The sequence below is a fragment of the Chionomys nivalis genome, chromosome 12 (genome assembly GCF_950005125.1).
Source record: "Chionomys nivalis chromosome 12, mChiNiv1.1, whole genome shotgun sequence".
NCBI lineage: Eukaryota > Metazoa > Chordata > Mammalia > Rodentia > Cricetidae > Chionomys > Chionomys nivalis.
Window position 1 is genome coordinate 16604513 of NC_080097.1, and position 22280 is coordinate 16626792.

At 41.1% G+C, this 22280-nt stretch overlaps 2 protein-coding genes across 6 annotated transcripts in view; one reads left to right on the plus strand and one right to left on the minus strand.

The window, feature by feature from the left end:
- LOC130884656 (SLAIN motif-containing protein 1) overlaps positions 1-22280 on the minus strand; it is a 192383-nt gene that overhangs the window by 164968 nt on the left and 5135 nt on the right. For all 5 annotated transcript variants that reach the window (XR_009058103.1, XR_009058104.1, XR_009058105.1 and 2 more), the window contains exon 3: positions 6632-6804. The gene's annotated coding sequence lies outside the window, so the exon portion shown is untranslated. The remainder of the gene's footprint in view (positions 1-6631; positions 6805-22280) is intronic.
- On the plus strand, positions 3505-4279 carry LOC130884658 (40S ribosomal protein S6-like). The gene has a single exon (XM_057785824.1). It carries the CDS (start codon positions 3523-3525, stop codon positions 4270-4272), a length of 750 nt encoding a protein of 249 aa, XP_057641807.1. The 5' UTR covers positions 3505-3522; the 3' UTR covers positions 4273-4279.

Genomic DNA, 22280 nt, shown 5'->3' on the forward strand with positions numbered 1-22280 from the left:
TCAGGATGCATGCAACTTGAAAGGAATCTGAGTTTATTTGTTTTTAGTCCTTTTTAAGCCTGGCCTAGTTCTAAGAGACAGTATATTGTTTGAATGCATTTGTATTATCTAGGGCCAATGAGGAAAAAGCATCGAAATGCAACGGAAGCCAACTGACTACTTCTTCCTTAGTGTCCCAGGCCTTCACTGACTAGAGAAATATGGCTCCCATAGTCTTTTCTCTCAGCTGTGTTTCTGTTGCAATTTTCCTTTACTTCACACACATTCTCTCAAACCTCCTGAGTAACCCAAAATGTGACCTGGCTTTGTGCCCATGCGGCATCTGAGAGACCTCCACTCCCCACCCCGGCCCCTCTCCTGCCCGCTCACTCCTTTGCTCACACCTTCCTCACAACCCATCTGCAAAGTGTCTCCCAGTCCCTGTGCCTATGTAATCAAATAGGTGAATCTGATTTTATTCTCTACTTTCAGATAGTTCTGGAATTTTCAAATCTTCCAAGTATTATTGCAAAACTGTGAGTCATTCTTTACTGTAACAAATCTGTGATTATTATTATTGTCTAATTGTGTCCCTGGAAAACGGTGAGTTGTAGATGCTTTGACAGAGCAAACCTTGTTGACATTTTAATTTTACACCATTTCTCCCAACCAAGAGTCTCATACTCTTATTGGAGCAGTTAAAACTAAAGGCTATTGAGAAAAGTTAGATTCGATAATTTGAGAATTGTAGTGTGAATGTGTGTATATGAGTATATGTGTGTGTATATGTGGTTGAATATGTGTATGTGTGGTTGTGTGAGTGTGTGTATGTGGGAGTGGATGTGTATGTGTGTGTACGTGTGTGTGTGTACGTGCAGACACACACCTCCATGTGCCTGTGGAAATCAGAGACAACTTTGTAAATTCTCTTCTTCTAGCTTGCTGAGGCAGATGGGTGTCTACTGCCTCAGTTTGTGCTAGCACAAGCCAGCTTGCAAGGTTCCAGGCGATCTCCTGTCTCTGCCTCCCAACTTGCCAGAGGAGTGCTGGGATTGCAGCTATGCACCATGACATCTGGAGTTTGACACAGATTCAGAGATCTAATTCTATCCATCAGTGTCTTTGTCTGCTCACCTATCTCCCCAGTCCCAACTTGCTGTCTTAGTTCCTGTATCCTGTGCTCCTTCAAAGTTTTATATGCTTTTAGGTTTTCACCACTGATTTCTACTTTGTCTTCCATTGTGTCTACTTAATAATTGTTTTATTTGGGAAGATTATACCTGCTAACGTTCCCATGCCTTTCATAAAAACATAATTCAACTTTATCAGCTCTGTTACTAACACCAGATATAGAGAAGGTGAAGGCAGGCTAAAACATGACTCAGCTACACTTATCTATATACAAGTATTGCATAAATGATGTAATAACAACTTGAGATTCCAAAACTCTCATCAGCTTAAAACACGACAGCTAGTTTAAAAAAAAAATCTTACAAAACATCTCCTCCCCATTAGGGGAGATTCCTCCCAAGAATTTAAGAAACCTTCATTTTCTAGCATTAGAGAATAAAACATGGCAGTCCTTGATTTCCAGCACAGATGGAGCACAGGTTCATGGCAGCATCAGACAGTAAATGTGGGATGCCTCTCGTGTGCAGCTCGCCAGAGACAGGACATCTTTCTCCTAAAGGCTAGGTAGGAAGTGTTTCATTTGGGGCTCTGCTGGCCATACGCAAACCCCTCAACTCTGCCACTGTAGTGTGAAGAAGCAGCAGTGGGCAACATGAAAAAGGGAGAGCATGGCAGATTGCCCTGCAGCAGCCATGGCTGCCAACACTTACCCGACCTGTGCAGACCAGTCCTATTGGAAAGATGTGACTTTTGCTTTTCTCTCCCTTCTTGTTCAAGGAGAAGTTAAAGAAGAAAAGGGGCATAAAATTTATCAAACATTTCATTTTATAAACAATAAAATGAGCTTCTGAGTGGTCTGGGAGGCTTGAATAACATTCATTAGCTTAGCCAGGCGGTGGTGGTGCTCGTCTTTAATCCCAGCACTCGGGAGGCAGAGGCAGTCAGATCTCTCATTTTAAGGCCAGTCTGGTCTACAGAACTAGTTTCAGTACAGGCTCCAAAGCTACAGAGAAACCCTGACTTGAAAAAATAAAATTCATTAACTTGGTTTGTGTGGAAATGATATAGCTGTCCATTTAAAATCAGGGGATACATCTCTACCATGCACTATGTCAGCAAGCTTCCAGTCATTCATGCCTTATCTACTTCACCCTCCAACTTTTTTTCTCTCTGCTTAATTCTCCTCTCTCCCTTTCTCCCTCAATTCCTCCCTCCTTCCTTTTCTTTCTTCCTTCTCTCCTTCCCTCCCTCCCTTCCTTTCTTCTTCCTTTTTTTCCTTTGGCAGTGTTTCTCTATGTAGTCCAGGCTGGCCTCAAATTTGCTGTCCTCCTGCCTAGGTCTCTCTGGTACTAAGACTACAGATTCATAACATCTCACATCAGCATTGCAAAATACTGTCATCTCACAGGAATAAAACGAAACCTGAGACTTAGAGACCTTAAGAAACATAGCTAGAGTTTCAGAGCAGGCAAATGGCCAAAGGAGCTCTCTGCTTCTCAACATTTCTTCCGCCCTTCTGCTACTGCCATTGCTCTATTTCTTATCACCCCTGCCTCATGTGCCTGTGAGAAGCCTTTACAGTCAAGTCCCCATAGGCTCTGTGCTGAAAAATCAACCCTCAAATTCTCACCAGTCTTCGACTCTCCCTCCCCCTCCGACATCGCCACATCACCTGACTTGTCCATCCAGCCTAACTATAATTCTGCAACACAGAAACAGGGAGGGAGTCTTGACTTCACACACCCATAACCAACCCTTTGGAGAAAGGCTGGGGAGTGTACATGTTTGGTCTCTGTTATGCAACAACATCAATCTGCAGACAGCCGTAACCACAACCACAGGACCTGCTAAGCAAAGTCAATGGACTTCATGCTTCTTCTCTGCTGCGGTCTCTTGGTGAAGTTCAGTGACTCGGGCTATTGTCCAGAGCCTCTGAGAGCCAGAGCAGGTCCCCAGAAAAATAGGTTGAATTCTTTTCACTCACAGCCAAACGTCTGACGTTCATAGGAAGCGCACCAATATCGATTACATGAGGACCCATCCACTTCGTTGGACTTGTTTTTCCAGAATCCCTGACCAGTCAACTAGATGAAGGTGCATACAAAGGGATAAAGAAACACTCAATGTGCACTTCTTCACTCATTAATGTTTTTCTTTTAGAACCTTTGATAAGTTCTGTAACTAGACTCCATCATGGAAAGAAAGAGCCACCAAAGTCTGACTGGCACTGAATGGCAAGCCATGAAGAGGGGGAGGGGGAGTTCTCAAGCTGCTATGTTCATATTGCAGAATCTATTACTGCTCTTTATTCATTGTCTCTGTGACTGAAAACCACTACTACCTACCCATTTCGTTACAGAAATGGGTGTAGCTCTTTTTCGTGGCGCCTCCTAGGCGGTCGGCTGTGCGAAGATGAAGCTGAATATCTCCTTTCCTGCCACCGGCTGCCAGAAACTCATCGAAGTGGACGATGAACGCAAGCTTCGGACCTTCTATGAGAAGTGCATGGCCACAGAAGTGGCTGCCGATGCCCTGGGTGAAGAGTGGAAGGGTTACGTGGTCCGAATCAGTGGCGGCAATGACAAACAAGGTTTTCCCATGAAACAAGGTGTCCTGACCCATGGCAGAGTGCGCCTGCTGTTGAGTAAAGGGCATTCTTGTTATAGACCAAGGAGAACCGGAGAGAGGAAGCGCAAATCTGTCCGAGGATGCATTGTGGATGCCAATCTGAGGGTTCTCAACTTGGTTATTGTAAAAAAAGGAGAGAAGAATATTCCTGGACTGACAGATACTACTGTGCCTCGTCGGCTGGGACCTAAAAGAGCTAGCAGAATCCGAAAGCTTTTTAATCTTTCTAAAGAAGATGATGTCCGCCAGTACGTTGTCAGAAAGCCTTTAAACAAAGAAGGTAAGAAGCCCAGGACCAAGGCACCCAAGATTCAGCGTCTTGTGACTCCACGTTTCCTGCAACACAAACGCCGGCGTATTGCTCTGAAGAAGCAACGAACAAAGAAAAACAAGGAGGAGGCTGCAGAATATGCTAAACTTTTGGCCAAGAGAATGAAGGAAGCCAAAGAAAAGCGCCAGGAACAGATTGCCAAGAGGCGAAGACTGTCCTCGCTGAGAGATTCTACTTCTAAGTCTGAGTCCAGTCAAAAATAAGTCTGTAAGGGTAACAAATAAATGATCAGACCTTGGGAAAAAAAAAAAGAAATGGGTGTAATCCATACACTCTGATTTTCACCTCAGATTCTAGAATAAGGCGCATAAAAATGTGTTAGCCTCAGATTGCTACTACCTAAAAACGTGACTTCTTTCACTGCCTTTTCTTTCCCAAATAAGCCCCATTTTGTTATCTGTTAATTTGTGACTGTTAGATTAGAGAGAGAACACCAGTCTTTCAGGAAAAATAACTCCCGTTAGGTCCCAATAAAGCCTCTTTTGTCCAGTTCTTATGATTTCCAATAGTTAAAAAACTGTAGAGGAAAAAAAAAAACTGTAGAGTCCCTTGAGTGGAACAGCTCATACTAAACACAACACTTGATGGTGATGAAGCCAGTGGTGGAATCCAAAGAGGAGCTTCATGTGTGCCTTTGTTTCTACCTTCTCAGCAGAGACCTGGGAAGAGTGTGAGCTTTTGTGGGCACTCCTGGAGTAACCCCGAGAGCAGAAGGAAGGCATGCCATCACATGACACATAACTGGCTTGTCGAGACCAGAGGCCCACCACAAAATGTTAAAAACTTGGTCAGTCATGGTAAATGGAGCAAGTCAGGCACAGAAAGATAAATACTGCCTTGTTCTCACATAAGTGTGAAAGCTAAAATGTCAACTTCGGAATTCAGGAGCAGGACTCTGGTTACCAGGGAAATATGGGGCCTAGGGGGTGAGGCAGACAGGAGGGTCAACAGGCCTAGAGGTGAAGTTAGACAAGAAAAGTCACTTCTAGCATTCCATAGCACAGTGAGGTAACTATGGTTGGCATAGTTAATTAACAATATTTCAGTACCAATATCACTATTTCAAAATAATTGAGATGATTCTGAATGCTCACAACACAAAGAAATTATAAGTATTTGAGGTTGTAGAGTATACCAGTTACACCAATTATCCTGATCTAATCATTTTTTAAGGTTGACACATTGAAATGTCACTCCATATGCCTGTAAATGTGTAAAATTATTATGTGAGAATTTAAAGATATCACAGTAAAAGAGGCATCAGTAAGGACACATGAATGGGGGCTTTGGTCCTGCCTCAACTGAATGTGCCAGGCTTGCTGACTCCCCATGAGAGGCCTTACCCTTTCTGAGGAATGGTTGGGGATGGGCTAGAGGAATTCAGGGAGGGAGAACTGTGGCTGCTATGTAAAGTGAATAAAAACATATAATATAAATAAATAAATGACATGTGACTGGTCAAGGGAGTCGTTTTCTTTCTTTCTTTCTTTCTTTCTTTCTTTCTTTCTTTCTTTTTTGTTTTGTTTTGATTTTCTAGACCGGGTTTCTCTGTAGCCTTGGAACCTGTCCTGGAACTAGCTCTTGTAGACCAGGCTGACCTTGAACTCAACAGAGATCACCTGCCTCTGCCTCTTGAGTGCTGGGAATAAAGATGTGCGCTACTACCACCAGGCTAAGGGAGTCATTTTCTAAAAGTAAAAAAAAAAAAAAACCAACTTATTTTAAAATAATAACCAACAACTACCATTTACACACACACACACACGCATGCATGGGGGCTGGGGAGGGAAAAGAGAGGGGAAGAGAGAGGTGCTCTGAACACCTCCAGATAAAATCTGAACTCCAGTAAACACCTGAAGTAAGGCTCCCAAGCTCTTCTGCCCTTTGCTTTGCAGGGCAGCTTCCTGGTCTCCCCAGAAAGGTATGCAGCCTGCTCCCTGGGCTGACCCGCCCTCCACAGAAAAACTTGAGGAGGCCTAGAGAACACACTCTCAAAGGCATTCTTTGGGGATTTGTGTGCAGGAATTTGGCAGCAGTGTCTTCCCCATAAGGCGCGGCACAAAGAGCGGGTTCCTCAGCCAGAGGCACGGCATCATCTAGAGTTTCTTGAAAGGAGAAACTATTAAGTTGTACTTACCCTGAAATTCATATTTGTATTGAAATGTCTATAGACTCCTTCTTGTAAAGAAAAAAAATTACACTGACAACTGATTTTAGACTAACTCAGGTAAGGCATGGGCGTAACACTGGGTACTTTGCATGAATACTCCTGGTTTCCTCTTTCACAGGCTTCCCTCTGTGAAATACCAGAGATACCGCTGTCTTTCTGCAGGCCAGAGCGGTCACTGGAAAACGCAAGGACTCAAGAGGAAGAACTTGATTCCAATCTCGTCTTTTTGGACTTTTATTCCTACTGGATTCAAGTTGAAGCTACCCCCGTCTGTCTTGACATGTAGACTGCTTATTTGTGCAATTTACTGCCCTGCTGACCTTGTCATGGGTGCTGAGGAGCCACATGTCAGGTGGGTGAATCATGGAACCTGCAGAGATGAGCTGTGCTACCTGCCATCCTGGGCCTTGTTGACTCAACAGGAGTCAGCTCTCACGGTCTGTTAATCACTTGTGAACCATGCATGACCCTCCTGGAGTTTGTAAACAAGGAAGACTGAGTGGGTCATCCACGGGGAGAGGCAAATGAAATAAATCAGCCACTTCCTATTCGCCATAATGACCACCTGAAAAACAAGAAAGATACAGAGACAGCAGTTATATAAAATCCTCAGGACGTTAGCGCAGGGACTACGTCACAGTCACCTGTAGACAGTCTATGATCATCTCTGATTGTGTGCCGGAGCAGAAGATACTAGTGAATAATGTCTCCAGCCCTTCTCCCTCTCCAGCCCACTCCAGTGCAGAGCCCTGGAGCTCTGGACTCTCAGCTTCCCCTCTAATCATTGTTCCTATTTCCCCAGAGGATACTCAGGGAGAAGGACTCCTGGATAAAGATCAGCTGCACACTGTGATCCCTACACCAGATAGGAGAGGAAACTGCAGTCTCTGAAAAGGCTGTCCATCAGATGATGACTAGAAGGAATGGACAAGATGGATTACACCTTAAACATCACAACTGAGAGGTGAGCACAAAGGAAGTACTATCCAAAACATGCTTGATTCCACACTCCCAGAGCATAAAGACACTGTGACTACAAACCGCCTATAGATATAATTGTAGTTACTTTTTAAGGACTATAGTTGCATGTTGCAAGATTATATAAGCACCATCCACAAATATACCAAGCAGGGGTGTTAGTTTAAAAGAATAAACATATAAAAGAAATATACTAGATTAATTTGCATTACCCTCTATAGACCACACAGAAAATTAAATGAACAAAGTGCTTAGAATATGAAACTCCAAAATATATATCTTAAAAAAAAGCATGCAGGACATGGAGTGGGGATTATTAACTTTACTGAGAAAAAAATGTAAAGAAGGGCTAAATATATAGTGAGATAAAAATATTTTATAAGTTAGAAAATATGATGATAATATTGTAACAGAAGCACCTTGCTTCCATTCCCTTTATTCTATGATAACAGAATTGTGAATGAGCCCATGACTGCTTCACTACAACAGGCACCTCTCAGGCATAACTGACTTCCCTCCCAAAGAAGGTAAATTGAGACACTGCCTCCAGCATTTATCGAGAGCACTTTCCCTTCCCATTGGCCAAAACCAGGATGTTGCAACAGGACCACACTGGAGGTTTCTAGGTTGTCAGAGGCCTTCACATCTATGTGATTTAAATAGTGATTATAGTGTATAAGAACGTAAATTTGAATTGAGCTATATAATTAAAATCTTGTTGTAGGGAGGCCGTTTGTTGGTTCTCGGCTGCTCAGCCCTGAAATAACCTCACAGAAACTATATTATTTAAAACACTGTTTGGCCCATTAGCTCTAGCTTCTTATTGGCTAACTCTCACATACTAATTTAACCCATTTCTATTAATCTGTGTATTGCCACATGGCTGTGACTTACCAGGTAAAGTTTAACATCTGTCTCCAACAGGGCCACATGGCTTCTCTCTAACTCTACCTCCTTTCTCCCAGCATTCAGTTTATTTTTCCGCGCCTACCTAAGTTCTGCCTTATCAACAAGCCAAGGCAATTTTCATTATTAACCAATGGTATTAACAGCATCCAGAGGGGACTCCCACATCAAAGTCTGACCATTTTACGGTGTTTATGTTTTGCTTCACATAGACCCTTTTTCTTTTCCTTTACAAAAGGCTAACCTGGCTACAGCAATCCAAACTTGGTGAGAACATCTAGAGGGAGGTACCACATTTCATGCAAGAGATGACACTACTACTCTGAAAGAGAGCGATGAGGGCCTTGAACGTGGAGAATAGTGCATCAAAAGGGCCTTGGACGTGGAGAATAGTGCAGCACACAGGATGTAGTGGGTGATATATTTGGTTGCGAGTTCAGAGAGAGATGTATGAAGAAAGAGTTCTTGTGTTCTAGATCTATTCCAACAAACTGACACAGGCGGTGAGCCTGAGAAGTCTGGGTCTGATCTGTGAAAAGACTCTCCCTCTGATCTTCACATGCACACTCCCATATAAATATATATATACACACATATCAGTCACTTAAGAATTACATTCAGCATTATTAATGTGCCAATCATAAGAAACACTGGATTTTGGAGCAAAAACAATTTCTAGGCTTCTCAAGCTACGTTTATAGTCTTGGGCCAGAGGAATCAACAGGAGTGTACACTGATAACTTTAAACTTGTTTTGTTCTTAAAATAATATTTATGGAGTGAAAAGAGGGTGGGTATACAACTAAAAACAGGTAATCTATTTTTATTGTATTTTAATTGTGTATGTTTCTATTTATGTACATGCATGGAGACCAAAAGAGACTATTGGATCACTTGGAGTTGGAGTTACAGAGATTCGTCAATGGCTTGACATAGATGCCTGGATCCAAATATATGATGAAAGTAACAAGTGCTATTACACTGAGCCATCTCTCCAGCCCTCAAATGCCTTTTAAAACAGATTTGCTTATAGCAAATTTATTATTTTTACAATTGACTTATTTAAAATAGATTTGCTTTTGTAGTAATACAAGTGATGTGATTCTGAAACAATTCAGATACGTTACAGGATTGAGCCGTGAATGAGCGATCTTATACTGTTGAAAGTCGGAGCCTTGCTTTGGAAAAAGGGTCACATACATATTTTTTAGGAATGTATTGCAACTAGAGAGCTGGGGAAGGGAGAGGAGGAAGTCTCTTACCTAAGGTAGGTAGCTGAGTGCTGGCAAGTAAAAGTCAGGGGTGGGAAGAGATTGAAAAACCATTTACACTATCAAAGTATCAAAAGGAAGATTGAATCAGACAAGAAATGCCAACGGATGCTAAATCTAAAAAGAGATTTTGATGAAGACCAGAAACTTGGCATGGACTTAATGGGTCTTACCACACATGCTGCTAATTAATTTCAAGGTGAAAACAAAGCAATTACACAGGGTGAAAACTAAGCAACACTTTCACTGCCCTATTGACATCAGCAGAGAGGAGGGGACGGCCTTTGCGTGACTCCACATAGGATGTCTGAAGGACACAGTGACCTCAGAGAAGCATCTGGTGTAGAACGCATACTTGACTCTAACCAATAGAAAACAGAAGACCACGAGGAATATTCGAGTAAAAAAGAGGACAGTGACAGTTGAAGGTTATGGAAATATCTGAGCACAGATCGTGTCCTACATTGGCGGGAGAAAGGCAGCAAAGTAAGGAAGGGGTTGAGACCTGCAAATGGCTAACAGCTTTGCAGACCCAGTGCCTCTGTGTGCTATTCTCTTCAATTGTAGGCTGGATTCTATATTGAAGGAGGATATTGCTACTGGTAGGGAATGTCTAGGGGCTAGTGGTGCAAGGGAAAAGGACTGGGGTGGACACAGTTTAATATCCATCTAATGGTTAATGTGTGGTGAGGAAACAAGCTGGCAAAGACAGAGTAAAATTGCAGCAGTAGTTGAATTCAGTGGAAGGCTGAAAATGTGCTCTGAATACTCTTCATGTTAATTTTAAAGTATGAAATTATTGAAAGATCCAAAATCATAATTAAATAGTTTTTAATGAAGCTTGTGATAGAAATAAGCAATTTCCAAGAGTTCCTTATCTCCTATAACTGCGGCAACTCCTCCTAGGAAGACTTTAAACAGTGGTTCTCAACCTGTGAGTCATGACCCTTCTAGCAAACGTATATCTTAAAAAAATATTTACGTTATAACTCATAAAAGTAGCAAAATTACAGATATGAAGCAGCAATAAACTAATTTTATGATTGTTGGTCACCACACCATGAGGAACAGCATCAAAGGGCTGCAGTGTTAGGAAGATTGAGAAGCACCTCTTCTTTATTATTTTGCATTTTTGTTTTTCGAGACAGGATTTCTCTGTGTAGCCCTGACTGTCCTGAACCTTGCTCTGCAGACCAGGCCAGCCTCAAACTCACAGAAACCTCCTGCCTCTGCCCCCAGAGCACTAGGATTAAAGGTGTGCGCCACTACCACCCAGCAAGAGTCACTGCTTTAAAATCCCTTTCAAAACATTCCTGTCTTTCATAATTTCCCCAGCATCTTTCTTTCAAAAAATAAAAACACCTTTAGCATCACCTAGAGTTACATTTACAGTGAACATATCAAGAATTTAAGGCAGAAACAGATTTCTACATCCAAGCTAAGGTAGTGTTTGAGTCATCGGTGTCCTGGCTCCTTCTGTCTCTGTGTCCTGCCATGTTTGTGCATCTGTTTATCATCCTTGAAGGCTTACAGATTCAGGATTCTAGTCCTCTAAGCTTGCCTCTGAAGCGCCAGCCATTACATCCACGTTCAGGAAAGCAAGTCTCCATTGCTAAAAAGACTTAACTAGACTTTTGTTGTGCCCGAGTCCTGGGACCCCCAAGAAGACCACCATGGAGCCACACTTTTGAATGCAAAAGCAAGGTTTCATTTATAACAGGCGAGCATGGGTCCTCTGCCTCACAGTCTGGCACAGCAGATGGAGGAAGAAGGATCCCATCTACTATTGTAAGGGGTTTAAAAAGACAAAAATTACAAAGCAGTCACAAGGTTAGTTTCAAAATACAAAATTACGTATCCTATATCATAATTGGCTAAAGGTTTTGATAAAACTTAGCTGTTAGTTCCTGATAGGCTATTATTTTCTAAGGCGTATAGCAATAGCCCCTCAATTATGTCCTCCAGACATCTGCTGACCCTTTGCTAACCTCAGCGGCTGTTTGGAATATTACCCAACTGATAGGGGAAGTTGGGTGGTCAACATTCTCTGTCTGACTGAGTGGGAGAATAGGCTGTAGTCAGCAACTTTGTGTAACTTAGGTCCTCCATTAACTAATACTTCCTCTAAAGAGGGGTCCCATGGCCTTCAACTTATCCTAGGGGCTGTGGTGTCAGCCTTTAGCTTTTCCAGCCTTTCACTTTCAACCCCAAACTTTCTACTTCCTTCTCATTGGCCAGAATTTCACCTGACGATCCCGTCTAATTTCAATAGAAGATGGAAAATGAAACTGGGAATTGTGTCTCCTCTGTCATCAGGCAGGATCACAAATTTACAGACTGCCTGAGCTACAGAGAAAATTCACACCCAGCCTGGATAACTTAGTAACACCCTGTCTTAAAATATAATGTAGTGAAGGGAGGGCATGGTATATAGCTCAGTGGCAGAGCACTTAATAGCACGTTCAAGGCTCTAAGCTCAATTCCCAGTACACACAGGAAGGAAGAAATCTTAATATAGGGTTGGGAATTATCAATATCTAAACACCCATTGTTGTGGCATTTGTAGATGTTTTATTTATGGTACATTCTTGTATTTTGTCTGCATTCATATCAATATTGTAGCTATAACAAATAGGTTTTGGATATGAAATACCTCTACTCATTTGTTGACAGAGGTTTCTGTCCTGCCCAGTTCCACAGCCGTTCAGTCCCAAAGAAACACACAGAAGTCTACATTAATTTTAAACTAGTTGGCCTATTAGCTCAGGTTTTCTTATTTACTAACTCTTACATCTTACACTAACCCATAATTCATGTCTGTGTTAGCCACATGGCTTGGTACCTTTATCAGTAAGGCATTCTCGTCTTGCTTCTTCTGCATCTGGGTGATGACTGAAGACTGAGTCTTTCCTCTTCTTAGAATTCTCCTGTTCTGGTCAGCCCACTTATACTTGCTGCTTGGCTACTGGCCAATAAGCAGTTTATTAAATCAATACAAGTGACAAATCTTTACAGGGTACAAGAACATTGTCCCACAGCACTCAGTTTTGAAGCTCTAATACTGGCTCGCAGCCAATGGCACTATAATTAGTCATGAAGGCAGATGAAATTGTGTGCCATTCATAGCCATTGACAGGCAGCCTCCTGACACAATCCAGGTTGAGTACCATGAGCACTCCACACAGATGCCTTTCAGTTACAGAACGCCCTTGAGAAATTATTTCTCCAAAATTTAAATTGGTTATGAAACTAGCTTTAATTTTGGTACTATTGAAATTTATTGATGGTTACAGGTCATAGAAAATGAAAGATATTAATCAATTGAAATTTTTAGCAACAATAAAATTTAGTGCCAGAGAGATGACAAAGACGTCTGCCACCCAAAGTTGATGATCTGAGTTCAATCCCCGGAGCCCAGGAAAAGAAAAAACCTACTTCACAAGATTGTCATCTGGTCTTGTATGTGTGTGGTAGCATGTGCACATGTCCCAACACACTATCATAGTATTAATAACAGTAATAATAATAGACTATAAAAACCCTTTCCCACTTTCCAACTCTAAACACTGAGAATTCCTTTATTTGGATACTAAAACATTTACTATTAGATACATTTCTGATCTCATTTAATCATTAAATAAGGAAATAGCTTCATAAATAATTTCAAGAAAAACTATGAGCAAGATCATGGGAGCAGGCAGCCAAGCATGTCAGAGTTCTGAAAAGTGTTTCATCTTTCAGGCATGCATTAGCCTGCAGAACTGAACTGTTCTTCAAAAAGCAGCAAGTCACTCTCTTTGTGTGTAAAAACATTAGCTGAAAGAGAAAGCTCATGCACAGAAAAAACAGAAGGAACAAGCAGTCCTACGGTTTTAACAATATGTCAGACATTTTGTAGACAGAGGCATAAGTGTGCTCATCAAAGATCCCTGGCCTCACGAAGCCTTCAGTCCCAGAGAGTTCTTGCTCGAGGAGACTTTCATGTCAATTAACTCCTAAAGCTTACACATTTGGTGACTATGTTTTCGCACTAACAATTAATCCTTCACAAAAATTTCCACCTTAAAATTTAAATCTAAAAATACAAGGCCCAGAACCAATACCTTTAGTAGTTATGAGTTTTATTAAAAAAGTAAAGTTGCTAGTAAAAACTAATAAAAGTAGAATAACACTTCTGGTAAAATAAAATGTTCCTTGACAATTTATTTTATGATTTTTAAAAAACTTTATTTAAAAAATTTTTCATAAAATACATTTTCATCATGTTTTCTTCTCCCCAAACTCCTCCCAGGTTTTCCCCACCTTCTTACCCACCCAATTTCATGTTCTCACTCCTTCTCAAAAAACAAACAAAGTAAAACAACAAATAAACCCAGAAATGCTAAAGTGAAATTAAAAGCCTGGAGAATAAAAACCCAGGGAGTTCGTTCTGTGTTGACTAACTCCTCCTGGACATGGGGCCTGCCCTGGGTTATGGTTGCTATATCCAGTCACAATGCATTGGAGAAAACTGATTTCCCTCTGCCAGCAGGTATCAATTGCAAATAGCTTCTTGGGGTGGAGCCTTGTGTCTCCTTCGCCTTCTCAGGACTGGGACCCCATCTCATATGAGCTTCTGCAAGGTCCTGTGTGTGGTGCCACAGTTCCTGCGAGTTCGTGCGTGCATAGGTCCACTGTGTCCTGCAGTCACTGTTACCTTGTAGTCATCCTCCACCACCTCTGGTTCCTGCTACTTTCTTTTGTTTTGCCTTTTCCCACATGGATCTCTGAGCCTTAAGGGGAGGGTTTTGATGAAGAAATCCCATTAACAACCGAGTGCTTCAAAGTCTATAACTCTCTGCACATTGTCCAGATCTCTGTGTTAGTTTCCATCTCTTGAAAAACTTAAGCTATCTGCGGCACATTGAATCGATCGATGGGTACACTGATCGATGGGTACACAGTGTGACATTAGGAGTCAGTTTGTTTATAATAGTGCTGTGCTTCTTTAGCTGAATAATAGCAATACAGTTTTTCCCCTAGGCTTCTCACCTACCTAGTCTCAAGTTCTTGGCCACTTTAGCAGTATCGGGTATGAGTTGCATCTCATGAAGTGGTCCTTAAATTAAATCTAAAGGTGCTTGGTTACTCCTATGCTCATGCCCCTATTGCACCAGAGTGCCTTGCAGTATATCACGAAGTTTGTAGATGGGTGACATTGATGGTTGCCCTCCTCCTCCAGTAGTGTACAGAGTACCTTGTAGTTTTGTGAATGGTAGTTAGTAGGGATGAAGCTTCCAGCCGGGCTCCAGCTCGACTTCTGCATGTTTGATGACAAGTAAGTGTTTTCATCAGCAAGAGAGCGTTACCATCAAGTTATGGAGAGCAACCAATAGCCTTGGAGCTTGTAGTTTTATAAGTACATATAATAATGAATTATCCGAACTTGCTTAATGCTTGCCTCACTGTATCAAGCAACTCTGAATTGCAAGGCAATCATCTGGCTATTTTTTTATACTTGATGGAACAAACAACCAAGCTTAATTTGCTTCTAACTTGCCAGAGAGTTTGGCACTGTGGGAAGTTTCAGCACAGCTGCCTAGCATATTGAAGAAAATGCTACCTCAAGTCAAAGGTGGGGCTCCAGGACAAGTAAACAAAAGCCATGCCAAGAAAGATGAACACACCCTCTTTTGAAGATTACTGCCAAGTGTCTCTAAGCCAAAAAAAGCATCTCACCCAGGCTTGCTACATCTCTACCGTACCTCTTCCCTTCTTAATATCAAGGATGTCAATTACAGCCCAACATTTCTCCCTGGAGTTTCAAAAGGATACAAGAGGTCTACAGTTAGATAGTGAAGGGTGAGTATGATTACAATATATTGCATACACGTATTAAATTCTCAAAGAATTAATAAAATAATATGGATTGTTTCTTAAAAGAGAAAGTAACCTTTAATCCCTAAAAATAAAAGCCTTAGAGAATTGGCTAAAATTAGAATGATGCTTCTTAGCTGCCACCTAGGTTACTCTCTGATGGAGAGCAGACAAAGACAGGGCATTGCTGTGAGCACAAACAATTCAGTTCACAGTGCATCTTCTTGTCTGGGAAAAATGCAGAGGCGTCGCTTGCTGACAAGCACAACTAGATTCTTTGGTTGCTACATCTGTCACTAGGGAGAGCCATCTAACCTGAAAGGTGAGATATCGAATCTTGGAAATGTGTTTGGTGATGCATTCCCGCCCTTGGAACAAAGGGGACTTTGAGTGGGTTCTGAATCAGTTCCAAAGCCCCAGCCCACAGGGACCACAAAGCACAGGGGGTATCATGTAGATCATTAACCAAGTAGCAATACTTGCCCAGTAACAGTTCCTGCTGAGACAAGCTTTGAATGTCGTTTTCTTCTACAATACTGGAAAAAAAAAAACATAAAAACAAACAAACAAAACCAGGTGCCCAGGCAAAACCAGAAACAGGGCAAGATGCTGTCTCTGAGATAAAAATGGGATGCAAAGCACATGAAATCTAAATGTTCCTAAATTTCCCCTTCCTTCAAAAATGTTGTGTTATACTATAATGAAGCCAACACTTCATTATAGTAAATTATTCACCTATAAGATACAAGTTGAGTTTGTAATTACACCTTCATGATTGCTAGCATTACTAAATTTAAATACGATTTTTAAAATATTCCTTTTATTTTTTGAGATTATATGATGACATCATTTCTCCCTCTCCCTCCTTCCAAATCTTCCCATATACCACTCCTTGCTCCTTTTCAAATTCATGTCTTATTTTTTCATTATTCGTTGCCACATACATGAATATGTATGTATATACATGAACACTTTTTTATTGATTTTATTGAGCTCTGTATTTTTCTCTGCTCCCCTCCCTGTTTATCCCCTCCCCTTCAACCCTTTCCCATGGTCCTCATGCTCCCAATTATACATGTTGGAGAAGTTGTAGGGTAAAGGGAACAATCCTGCATTGCTGGTGAGAACGCAAACAGGTACAGCCCCTTTGGATATCAGTATGGCGATTTCTCAAAAAATTAGGAAACAACCTTCCTCAAGACCCAGTAATACTACTTTTGGGTATATATCCAAAGGATGCTCAATTGTGCCACAAGGACATGTGCTCAACTATGTTCATAGCAACATTGTTTGTCATAGCCAGAACCTGGAAACAACCTAATTGCCCCTCGACTGAAGAATGGATAAGGAAAATGTGTTACATTTACACAATGGAGTAATACAAAGCAGAAAAAAAAAATCTTGAAATTTGCAGGCAAGTGGATAGAGTGAGAAAACAACATTTGATGAGGTAACCCAGACGCAGAAAGAGAATTATCATATGTACTCACTCATAAGTGGTTTTTCAACATAAAGCAAAGAAAACCAGCCTACAATTCACAATCCCAGAGAACACAGACAACAATCAGGGCCCTAAGAGAGATGTACCTGGATCTAATCTACATGGGAAGTAGAAAAAGTTTAAATAAACTTTTTAAAATGTAGAGCTAGACATTCTATACAGAAAAACACATGACCATGTGCTTGGTCCTTAGAAATCCAAGTATCTCCAGGAAGAGGAGGTATTGGTGGTTTAGGGAGATGGAGTGGGTTGAAATCTTTAAAATGACAAGAGGAATTTCTACCACTTCCTTCTGATGAGCAAATTCATCAGGCAGGACGTGTCTATGTGTAAAATTCCCATGCACGTTTCACATTGAGACACTAGAGGGAAGCAAAGTAAGAAAAATACTGAAGACTGGCACATTGTGCTTCTGAAAGAAAATCATTGCTTTCAATCTGATGTATTTATTCTGTTATTTTGTTGGGTGGAAAGAGATTAGATGGCTTCAAAAAAAGTTCAGATTTGATTCCCCAAAACACCAAGTTCACTTTCCAAAAGCAGATGCACAGATGAGGATCAGAAGAGGCCTTACCTCTGTTGGAATTGAGAAAAACAGCAAAGCCCAAGTCAGGTTTGAGAAGGGCTTGAGTTACACAGACCTATTATTCAAGGCTTATTCAAATTCTGTTTAGGAAATTGCCTTCCCAAGTACACGAAGCCATAATTAAGAGCAGGAGAACAACCCCTCTGCCTTCTTTCTCCTTTTAGTGCACCAATGTTTTCAGAAACTGAGGAAGAAGTGCACAACTTAGTGTATTCTCAGTCTTCATCTCCTCATCGAGGAAATGGAGTATAAGAGCTTTGTCATATGTAGCAGTAAACTCTCTGGGAGTTCCCAGTGGCCAAATCTTCATCTGTTGTGTCTTCCTTCTCTTCACAGGAGCCGACGAAAAGGAAATGCTCAAACTTCAGGTGAGAGAGAGTTCTTCTTCTGCCAAGTTAGTGACTACATTCAAACATGTTTTACAGGTGGAAAGCTTTAGGATTAATTTGACTCGCTAATGGTGAATGGAGACCCTAACTTGAACCTGTAATGGGCTTTATCAACTAATCTTCAAACCAAGGGTTGTTGTTTGTTTGTTTGTTTGTGCTTTGTCAGAACAGGTTTCCTGCTCTCCTAGAATTTGCTCTGCCTACCAAGTGTTGGAATTAAAGGCATGCACCACCAACACCTGGTTCTAAGGGGTTATTCTTATTGAGGGAGAAAAGCCCACCATGTCTCAGCAATTTGTTAGACAAATTTGGTGAGGCATATTTAAGTTTAAGACATATAAAATTCATGTATATGTTATGTGTTTTCTGTTTGTATCTTTGTTTTGTTTTGGTTTTTGAGGCAGGGTTTCTCTATGTAGCCCTAGCTGTCCTGGAACTTGCTATGTAGACCAGGCCTCAAACTCACAGAGATCCACTTCCCTGTGTCTCCTGGGTGAAAGGATTAAAGATGTACACCATCGTGCCCGACATGCAATGGTTCTAATGACAGTTTTTTTCTTTTCTTTTCTTTTCTTTTGGTTTTTTTCGAGACAGGGTTTCTCTGTAGCTTTGGAGCCTGTCCTGGAACTCCCTTTGTAGACCAGGCTGGCCTCGAACTCACAGAGATCCGCCTGCCTCTGCCTCCCGAGTGCTGGGATTAAAGGTGTGTGCCACCACCGCCCGGCTCTAATGATAGTTTTAAAACAGGAAAAACAATGTTATTGATGCTGCTTTGCTTATGATGGCTTTGTAAAGTCAAAATTTTATGTCAAAAGATCCTGAAAATATTTATTTGTAAGAATAGTGAGAATACTTGAGTGTAACTTAGTCTTTTCTGAAATTTTAACAACTGAGATTTTACAAATTCAGGCTCAAATTTAATGATGCTTAATTGCCTAATTTTTTTCATGCAGTAATAGACCCTGAAAAATAATTTTGAGTGGTAGAATAACTGAAAAATATTATACTTGTGTTTTATTTATTTATGAGTTTCAAAATGGAAGTTTCCACAAGCCCTAAGGTCTGTAAGAATTACAACATTAATAGTAATAAAATGATTGTAGCCTTTTTTATCGTTGGGTTTTGAAATTGGCATACTCAACTAAAAATTATAGAATACAGCAATCCCATGCCCTACAGATATTTTCCTAAACAGAGATGAAGAGTCTGTTTTATGCTACACATTTACAATGTGTGGAGTGGTTTCTACAATGTCAGTTCCATGGGAGGAACAGTTTTCTTTTCCTTGCTGGAACCGTGTCACTTGGCATGGGATACAGTCGAGCACAGAAAGCTTGATGAACAGAAAATGAAAAATGCATCCTCAGTCTGAAAATAAATCTCCAGTAAAAGCTGCATTAAAGAACAAGAGAATCTGAGTTGCATTAATTCTGAATTTTTTGATTCAGTGAAAGGCCGCCTGGAGCGAGTTATGTAGAGGACTTTGAAAAATGAAGAAGCACATGTGATGTCACCCAGAAGAGCCACTGAAGTATTAAGCATGGAAATACTATTATCATTACCCCTGGTTTACAAATGGCTGAACTAATTTATTTTAGTTTCCAGAGAGGCAACTGGAAGAAGTGGAACTTTGCCTCCTTGTCTCAGAGCCCAAAGCTTGCAGCTAACTCTTCTAGTTCAAGACTGTGGGTCACAGGTGAGGAGCAAGATTTGGGTTGGCTATGGAAACAAAGACAGTGATAGACTGGTCTTTGTTCTCACTATAGTCATGGGCAAAGATCACAGTCCACAAGTAGAATTAGGAAACATACAGTTCCATGACCTGCACTGCACGCCTTTGGGACTGACCTTTCAGGAAATGAAAAAACAACAAACACACACAGAAATGCTGGGGTTGTGTGGACAGTGTGTCTGGATGGTGAGCTTTCCCAGTACCCCAGAAACGTAGCATATTTTTACACGTAGCTGATAGAGGCGGCAGATTAACCATCTCATCTTGTAGAGGGTTCTGTGCAGATGCAGTCTCACATTGCAGCAATCTGGGAGAAGGACATTGTGGTCAATACACACTGCCAGCATCTGTAGAACCAAGGGAAGGCCTTGCTATCCCCAGGGGTGTGAGGCACTGTGTCCTTGACATGGCTGTACTAAAGTCCACAGCACACATTCTCTCAGGACTTCACCTGCTCCCCATCACACCATTTTTATTAGATTGGTAGAAGCAATCTAATATCCCCAATCTAATCACCCCAACATGAGAATTCCTAAAATGGAAATGAAGTGCACCATGTCAAACATTCCTCACCTCCGTGCATCTCTGGGGGTCTTGACATTAATCAGCTTCTGATTCAGCTAGAATGGGGTGAGATCCACCCTTCTGCATTCTAACTGGTTGATACCAATCTACTAGTCTATGCTCTGATTGGTGAGTTGCAATATTTACCTGCTGCCTCTCTGTCCCATCAGTTTAGAATCATATCTTTTCATCAAATGAAAGTTTGACACCCACATTTTCAGGTTTCCCCACACTGGATCAGGTATGGTGCAGCCAGCTGTACCAGAAATAAAAGGTATCGCAGCAGGCTTAAAGTGGGGTTTTAGAGATTAGAAGGGCGTTTAGGCGGAGCACTATCGTGCAAATTTCCCAGCACACCTCCCTTTTGGCTCCCACATTGAACCTGGCATCTGTCCTCAACATCTCGTCATACAAAATGGAAATGAAAACACCACAGAACCAAGGCTTATCATAACACACAGGATACAAGATTTTTATATATATTTTAATTTCACATTGGGTAGTAGGGAAGGTCACACTATATTTTTGATCTGATGTGAGATCATCCAAAGCTACATTCAACCTTTCTTTCTGTGTTTAAAGTGATGTACCAGAATACTTGCTAAGTATTTAAGTGCACTGTGCTCTTTGTTTTCCCCAATAACTATATGAGTACCACAGCTGACCCCAGTTTAAAGATGATGAAAGTAAGGATTTGGGAGCCAGATGATAAAGCACTGGAGTCAGTCTGAATGAGAGCCTGAACTCTTAGCCATTTGCTTCCTTCCAGCAGTCCTTCTGAAAACAAAGAATTTCTAGGTTTTATTTTGGATTTTATTTTAGAAAAAGATGTGAAGATCTCCTCTATAACAAGGTAACAAGATAGTTCTAGCTTGGTATGGGAAGCAGTCCTACCTTAAATTGACCATGGCCCAGATCACCAAGAATTGTATAATTTTTGATTTAATTTACATGACAATAATTTACTTTACCTGTGTGCATGTATGGTCCTTTAGAGAATCCATGTAATTTATGCATCTATCTACCTTCCACAAATATAAGTTGCACACCAACTCGTTCTTCATGCAGCCTATAGATAATGAATATATAACTATTAATACATACTTATTTGATTATTGTTTACATCCTGCAGCTAAGGCTTAGAGCGTGTCTGGCAGACCTCTCCTTTGTGCTCTGAATCACTTGGGGGTGGTAAGGCATAGCTATATCATTAAAGGCTTTCTAGAATGGGTGGAAAAAGGAAATGTACCTGGAGAGAAGAAACACCTCCCAGTGGTTCAAGCAATCCTGAAACAGCCAAAGTCCAGAAGCCCAGAATGGCAAAATGGATGATCTCTTGACCTCACAGACAGGGCACCAAGTCAGAAAGTAAATGTAAAAAGTGGGGTGCCCTGGATTAAGTGAAGAGGTTACGGCACTTGTGCTATGGGTGATGAAAATGTTGGTACCCATAATCTTATTCAGTGAACTTCAAAGCAATCACTTGATTAGAAACAGTCAACATTAAAAACTCAAGCGCAGTTCTTAACTTGTGGTCTACATTTTTCTACCTCCAGACCAGCACACAAGGAGACTAAGAAAACCCACCATGGGAGTTTCACAATTAGCTATCTGTCCAATTATGGAGGTCACTGACAACGCTGCTTCTTTGCTTCCATTGTGAAGTTACAGATTAAAATTAATGGGTTCCTTTGCGGAAAACTCAATAAATTTGGGGGTCAGAATGACTCTAAAATTCTTAGGTAAATATCTAGGTGTGCGTGTGTTGTATCAGTTAAAAATATTTTATCAATTATTTGAGATTTGAGGATGATACATTTTAGTATTTGCGCCCACTCCTTCCTGTAACTCTTCTCAAATCACCCTACCTTCCTACCTATTTTTTTTTATAAGAGTTGCCATAGCCATGGTGTCTCTTTGCAACAACAGAAACCATAACTAAGGTAGAAGGACCAGGGACTAGGGTATTGCTGTGATAGGCCTGATCTTGTTTTTGTTTGGAGTTAGATGGACTTTGGCACTTTAGGTAAGGAAAGTAGTAGAACGTAATAAGCCCTGCTTAATGGGCCACATTAGCAGGAGCATGGAGAACAGCAGTGCTCAATGTGATTCGATGAACTGTGGGGATCAAGAGGTTTCAGAGAAGAAAAATATTAGTATGTAGCCTAGAGATTAGTCTTATGATATTTTAGTAAAGATAGTCATTGCCTTTTGCCCTTGTCTGAAGAGTCTGCCTGAGGTTAAGTGAAGAATTTTGGA

Excerpts from the sequence above, each read along its gene's own strand:
- LOC130884658 (XM_057785824.1), top strand. The coding sequence starts at position 3,523 with ATGAAGCTGAATATCTCCTTTCCTGCCACCGGCTGCCAGAAACTCATC.